This window comes from Myxine glutinosa, chromosome 6, assembly GCF_964187855.1.
Source record: "Myxine glutinosa chromosome 6, kmMyxGlut1.1, whole genome shotgun sequence".
In the NCBI taxonomy this organism is placed as follows: Eukaryota; Metazoa; Chordata; class Myxini; order Myxiniformes; family Myxinidae; genus Myxine; species Myxine glutinosa.
This window is the reverse complement of record NC_136266.1, coordinates 45,998,203-46,005,546: the sequence shown is the minus strand read 5'-3', so window position 1 is coordinate 46,005,546 and position 7,344 is coordinate 45,998,203. Positions and strand designations below refer to the sequence as shown.

General features: G+C 41.8%; 1 protein-coding gene across 1 annotated transcript in view; it reads left to right on the top strand.

The window, feature by feature from the left end:
- The window catches only part of LOC137429730 (scavenger receptor class B member 1), a 15,908-nt gene extending 9,084 nt beyond the window's left edge, over positions 1–6,824 (top strand). Inside the window, exons 5-13 of the mRNA XM_068119929.2 lie at positions 13–108; positions 214–329; positions 559–788; positions 1,182–1,294; positions 2,264–2,337; positions 2,447–2,498; positions 2,610–2,753; positions 2,865–2,905; positions 5,640–6,824. Coding sequence (XP_067976030.2) covers positions 13–108; positions 214–329; positions 559–788; positions 1,182–1,294; positions 2,264–2,337; positions 2,447–2,498; positions 2,610–2,753; positions 2,865–2,905; positions 5,640–5,721 — 948 coding nt within the window. The 3' untranslated portion in view covers positions 5,722–6,824. The remainder of the gene's footprint in view (positions 1–12; positions 109–213; positions 330–558; positions 789–1,181; positions 1,295–2,263; positions 2,338–2,446; positions 2,499–2,609; positions 2,754–2,864; positions 2,906–5,639) is intronic.
- Positions 6,825–7,344: the final 520 nt, after the last annotated feature.

Here is a 7,344-nt window from a genome sequence, read left to right as displayed (position 1 = left end):
TTTCTTAAACAGCACAACGACTCTCTATCTGGATTATACTCAATCTTCACTGGTGAAGATGATCCAAGTAAAGCACACAGCATAGACATGTGGAATGGAAAGAGACAGGTATTGAAGTATGAGAGTTGGGGTAGTGCAGGCTGCTTTTGGTGAAGAGATGAAGCGAAAAAGTGATTGTTTTGATATATTGTTTGTTTAATTTTTCTTGACTAGGTGACTTACTGGAAATCCTTGATTGCAAACCAAATGTTGGGGACAGTGGGGCAGTTGTGGCCTCCATTTCTGCCTGCTCATCGTCCGCTTGCCTTCTTCAATCCAGATGCCTGCAGGTAGTTTTTGTCAGGTGTCATACCACTTTCATACTCGCTCTAAATCAGTGTTATCTAGACTGTAGAAACTGCAGTGTACCATGCTTTTGCTCAGTTAAATTTGTTATCGTGGTACAGTACCTCGTTTAACTGCTGTCACCATCCATTGGATCTTTCATGTTCTGAAGCTTTTTTTGTTGTTTTGCTCACAATGACAGTCCCTTTATCAATCTTCCCGTTTCACTCCAAGATCTCTCTGGATGGATTTTGTTGGCGAGAATGTGACCGATGGAATAACGGTCTACAAGTATCGGTTTGCGCCGTCCCTCTTTACATCACCACCTCCTGATTCGTTCTACCCTCCATCTCAGCACGACCCTCTACCCACGGAAGCTTCACCCTCGCCGTCGCCTTCCGCGGATGAAGCTTACTGTCCCTGTTTGAAGTCTGGAACGATCAGCCTCAGCAAGTGTCGAAAAGGTCAGCAAAAGAGCTCGTCATTGGACGTGACGCACAGAATGCTGGGTTTGCTTAACTTTAACAAATGGGAAAACAAAGCATCATTCTAGGAAGTCCAAACGCAAACATGTTGCAAGATGCTCTGGGTGCTGCCAAAACGTCGCTTTTCTTCCCATTTTGTGAAGTAAACGATTTGGTAAACCAGCTGCATTCCAAATGACAGCTTTTCTAAAGTTTGTGGTATTTTATTCCTTGATATGTTCCTAAAAATATTGATATGTTCACATATTATTTTAATTGTATCATTAGAGTAGGCCATTGTAGGATGATGCTATGTTTACTTATTGTAATATCTTGCTTTTTTTTTTTTAAATTAAAACTTCTAAAACAAAACCCTTTTTATTTATTGTACAGGTGTGCCAATCTACCTCTCCCAGCCTCACTTTCTGGATGGTGACCCCAGCTTGCAGCTGTCGGGCCTTGCTCCTGACCGTGCCCAACATGGCACTGAAGTATTAATCCACCCGGTAACTATGCCTTAACATGCTTATTACTACTATTTGATAACTTTGCTCTTAAACTATTGACCATCGTCAATCTTGTAATTTGGAATTGGGTTTTTTGGGTTTTCTACTGAGGATTATATGAGGCTCACGTATTTTGCAATCAAGATTATTGAAAAAGTAAGTGACTATTAATGACAGCATGACACAAATCTACAAATAAAATTAATTTGGGTCAATTGTTATTATTTTGTATGCAGCCTATGGCTGCTGGTTGCATCATTTCTGGGAGCACAGCTGTGCCCCTGATGCAGTGCCCCCTGTTCCCAGTAAGCTGGTACTCATTTTGCCGACCTCGGAAGGATGACGAGCTGAGTCAACCCACCTGGTGTTGTTTAACGGCATGACGGGCTAAAACTAAAGACCCTATGATCTTAAGCCAGCCACCGTAACGGTTAAGCCAACACCAGGCTATTAATTTAGGTGATGGAGATCCAATCCTGGACTGAGATGAGAGATAACGGACCATCTACATATCACATGTGCAGGAGAGATTGAGAATGAGAAGGAATGAAAAAAAAAGATTTTACTTTGTGAAGAAAAGTTATTAGTGGTTCAATGTTTGGCCACTTATGTATTGTGTACAACTACATGGATGATGCGCTTGTTGTAAAATTAAAGGATGTTTACGAAGCCGCGATGTTGCAAATGGAATCTCGTGTTAGACATGAGTCAAAATCCAATTCCTTGAGGCCTGACTGTGGTTTATAGTTTCATAGTGAGTCTGAAATAACTGTGCTGATAGTCAGAAGTAGTTCAAAGTGTTATTGCAATTTGCCTTGCATACTTTTTAAAGTTTCATACTTTTTGTGTCGAAGACACATTAATTGAGTTAATAACGATATATGGTTTGAACCTGGCTCAGAACTTGTATCGAATTGACCATCGTTGCAAAAACCATTTACTGAGATATTGGTGCTTATTCCTTTTCAGCTTACAGGAGTTCCCCTCAGCGTGAACATGAAGTTTCAAGTGAATCTTCTGATCGAGTCCATGTCAGACTTTCCGTAAGTAATGTCCAAATTGCATTCATTGGCCATCTTGGTTTTTATTATTATTATTTTTTTCCTGTGGCTCAGCTAACCACTATAATTCCTCTTCTGCTGTCTTCCACAGAGTAACGAAAAAGTTCTCCAAAGTTTTGCTGCCGTTGTTATGGTTCTCGGAGGTATGAACGGAAGCTAGATTGGAAAAGGTCTTCGTTATTTTGCGTTTTCTATTTGGCCATATGATGTAATCGAGCTTCCGTCTCACCATCCGTATCTGCCCCCCTTCAAAGGGAGGCGACGTGACGGGAGGTTTTCGTGACAGAATCTACACCAACCTTGTCTTGATGCCTCACGTCGTATCATTGGCCGCCTGGGTAGCTCTGGGCCTCGGTGTGGTTCTGTGCCTCATTGCTGCAGCTCTTGCTGCCCGAAAGGTGAGGAGCTTCAGTGGTCAGTTTAGACTTCACTAATCAATAGGGTGTTCATGGTAGTGGTGATAAGTAGAAATTGAGAGTGTTTGAATGTTGCATTCATGTATTTTTCAGAGAAAAAATGGAAAAGATCACAGAAAGATTGCTCTTCAAAGGTGAGCTTGAACTTTCATGAATGAGAAATAGATATTTATACCGGGTACCTAACATGTTGTGCCATGTTGGCTCGCATGTGCTGAACAACACTATAGCACATAATTTTATGAAATTACAATAATTTGCATAAACCATACTTCAGTGGGATGGAGGGGTAGAGGGTTTATCTACAAAAAATGTTGAGCGGTGTCGGAGCGGAACATGATTGAAGAGCAAAATGCATGCATCAAATTTTGATTCAATCGTCACACATTGCTCTGCTGTGTCTGTCACTCAATGAATATGAATGAATGAATGAATGATCGTTTTAAGGCCATTTTTCCCCGCTAAAGCGGGGGTTAGCCTTGCGGGCCCCATGACAATCATGGTTCCCTGTTTGAGGCAATGTTTTTATGGCCGGATGCCCTTCCTGACGCCAACCCTTGGTCACGCTCTTACGATGTGCAGGGATACGGTGTACCTATTATAAATTGGGGTACACACCGTGATCATTCATCCCAGCAAGCTGGTACTCAATTTGCCGACCTCGGAAGGATGACAGGCTGAGTCAACCTACCTGGTGTTATTTCAATGGCACGATGGGCTTGATCTCGGGACCCTAAGATCTCAAGCCAGCCACGTTAACCGTTAAGCCAACACCAGGCTAGTTATTGTGGTTGTTGTTGCACCATGCTTTATACAGAACGTCCAATGAACTGCCGCAGTAGTTTCATGGCTTCGGTTACAATCCTGGACGGGTCGCCACTCTGCCGCAGGCATGATGCACTCCGAATATACAGACTTCGCATTTAATATGGAATTTTTTTTTTCTTGACTTGGGTTTACTTTCTTAACTCAGTATATCAATCTGGTGAGTTTCTTTTACCCTTCGTTGATGTCTTTGTTCAAGGAACCATGTCACTGATTGTCTTTCGCAGCAAGAAGTCAATAACAGGATTATATCACAGGTGGCGTGACAAAATGTAAGGACAGGTACATTTGACGATTGGCTTCACAATCAGGTATATAAGGGTTGTTGCGTTCTGTATTGGTGGAAAACAACTGCTGCATGTCTACAAAAGTTATTGCCGCTTCCTCTGGAGATGGTCCATCAACTTGACAATGCTGTTTGTCATGGAGTGGTGGCTTTACGAAATTCTGGTATGAAACAGCGTGCTATTGCTCAGCAGTATGGCATCACTCGAGGTCAGGTGTCAAAGATCCTGAAACGAAATGCTCAGAGGGGTGTCCCTACTCCAATACCGAGGCCAGGACGTCCACGCAGAACCACAAGGAGAGATGATCGCCAGCTGCACCGGTTGGTCTGCAATGGCCGTACCAAGTCAGCTAATCGGCTTAGGGCTGAGTGGCAGCAACTGACAAATGTGCCTATATCCAGAAGGCTAGTCAACCAACGACTGGTTCAAGCAGGCTATCGTGCCAGGCGTCCCCTGAGAAAGCCACGCCTGACCAGACAACACAGCCAGCGCCGATTGCAGTGGGCCAGAGAGCACCGTCAATGGCAGCCAGGACACTGGAATCACGTGACCTTCAGTGACGTCTAGATTTCTGGTCTATCGTCAAGATGGCCACGTCCGAGTGCGCAGACAAGTGCATGAAGCCCACAACGAAGATTGTATAGTGCCAAGAGTCCAAGCTGGAGGTGGTGGGCTGACTGTTTGGGCTGCTTTTCATGCAGGGGGCAAAACTGACCTGGTTGTTCTGAATGGAAACCTGAACCAGTTCAAGTACAGGGTCATTCTGGAAGAAACATTGCTTCCATTTGCTCGTGCAGCCTTTCGAGGAAACTTTGTCTTCCAAGATGACAATGCACGGCCTCATCGTGTTCGCATGATCCAACACTTTCTTGCTGACCGTGGTGTAGAGCATATGGAGTGGCCTGCCATGTCCCCGGATATGAATCCGATAGAGAACTTGTGGGCAGAATTAACGCGTCGAATCGACAACTTGGACCAGCAGCCGACCTCTGTGCGTGAATTGCAGCAGACTATTGTCACTGCATGGCAAGCGATTCCTGTCCAAACCTTGGCAAATCTCGTGAACAGCATGCCTCGACCTGTGTGTGCTCTCCTGAATGCTCGTGGGGGTTACATGAAGTACTGAACTGTAATTTTACTGTCCGTAATCCCAGTCATAATTTAGCTTTTGTTTTTGTTGAATTTTTTTTTGGCTAATGTGCAAAATAGAGCTACTTCTGGAAAACGTACAGAAATTTAATACAGTACTGTCCATGAATTGAGTTCGATATCGGTTTACATCACTTTCAAGGATCAATTTATTTGCTTCGAAATGTCAAATGTGGTTTTGTTTCTTTTAAAGGTCACATTAACAAAATCTAGAATAATTTCAACATAATTCCAATGAACTTTTGGTTCCAAGTCATCTTGAAAAGCAAGTTCACCCCCACAAAAAAATATTCCATATTAAATGCCAAGTCTGTGTACGTATGAATATTTTTAATAATCAATTTGTTGTAAATGCGAAGTACGAATGTCATCAGTAACATAAATTATTACTTTGTCGAACTGTTGGGGGTGCAAAATTAAAGTAGGTCGCCCTAAGGTGTTTCTATTAGTCTGCCTGTGTATGCATACAAACGCGAGCACATATACTGACCGGAAAAAAAAAAAAAAAAAAATGTATATAAATAAATACCCTCATCCCTTCGGGAACAGACTAGGTGTGTTTTGTCATTCTAGTCATCGTCATTGTCTCATTACTTGTTGTTTCCAGCAATGGGAAGGATTCAGAAGCGGAGATACCAATGAAGCCGAAACTACGCTTAGAGGATGAAACGAGGCACCAAAGTCTCTGAACAAGCCACCTATCTTGAGAATATCTCTCAATGGTCCATCTACATTTATTTATGCCCCTCCTCCTTTACGAGAACTGTTTGGGGGTTTTTTGTGGGTGTGGGAGGAGGAGGTGGAATTGCCTGCACCTCTTTTTCACCGCATTCAAGCTGCTTCCATGTTAAAGCATTGCCGAAGTATTAACATGAATTATTTTGGTTATCACGTTCAAGAACACTGAAGTTTTCATTTGTACAGATCATATCCTGTAAACAAAATGCAGTAACTGTTTATCATTGGGCAGCTGGTGGAATTCAGCCATATTGCTTGTATTACATCATGTTTTTGGTGTTTTGGGAACAATCTGGAATATTTTTTTTTTATATATATATTTCTGGAGGGGCAGAGCTTTATGCAAACAGCTGTAATTTGTAAAGGTAATGTGAATAATTTTGTCTGTTCATCGAACTTTGTGTGATGTTTTTCATGTAAAGATATTCTGGGAGAGCCATACTTGAAACAACTTTGTATAGAATGGATGCCTTTGTTATGAGTTGTGGCACAGAGGTGTGTTGTGGTTTTGAAACGGTTTTGTGCAAATCTTTTGATTACTAAGAGGACCTTAAGATATAAAATGAACAAAAAGAAAAAACATTTTTTTTATACCGCCAGTGAATTTTGGGAATTTGAGGCTATCTATTTACGTATGCAAAATTGTAGATTTCGATTTCCTCCTCCCCCTTACCCTAATTACCTTATTTTCCTTTTCTCCATTTTATTCCCCTATAATTTACCCCTCCTTCCACCCCAACCTTGGTGCTTATGTTATATATGGGTGGCCTCATGAAAGTATTACAGTATATCCCAAACGAAGCATTTTCTCGCTGGTGCATCTTGTGCGTTGGTGGGGAAAGTTGGCACAAAGTTCAAATATCTCAAATTACTTGATCAGGTAGTTTGGTGTCGGATTACTTGGTGACCGATTCATGGTGCAATCCTTGGGATGTTGAGTGATCTGGTCTCTTTTTGGTAGTTCTCGCTGTTTATTGGCCTTTGCTTTCTCGGCTGTACAAAAGTGCAATTTTGTAAATTGAAAATAAAGGAATTTTTAATTTTGAACATAAAATGTTTCACTGTGTGATTTTAAAGATTTTACACGTACAGTATTTATACACTTTTCTACATGCCAGCAAGAGGCTTTAAAGTGATCACGGTGAGAGTGAAATCACTGATCTGATGAAAAGGTTTCCATTTTATTTTTTTTCGATAATTACCTCTGCCACCAAAGGTGGATGGAAGTTGTGTTTTCACCCCTTTTTGTATGTCTTGTCTGTCTGTGAACAGGATATCTCAAATAGTTGTGGACGGATTGACTAAATTTGGTGGACAGTTTGGTATGTGAACTGGACGAAATGATTAGATTTAGGTGAAGATCTGGATCTGAGAATGTAAGCGATTCTACACCATTGAGGGCAAAAAACGATATCAAGTTGTGAACAGATTCGGATGAAACTTTGGACGTTGTGGACGGATGAAACTTTTGACAGGTTGGGTGAGTGACAAGGACATGCGGATTAGATTTTGGTTCGGGTCATATCTGGATTCCAACCTTATCGATGGGATACAAAACGTCAACTTTTCAGCAT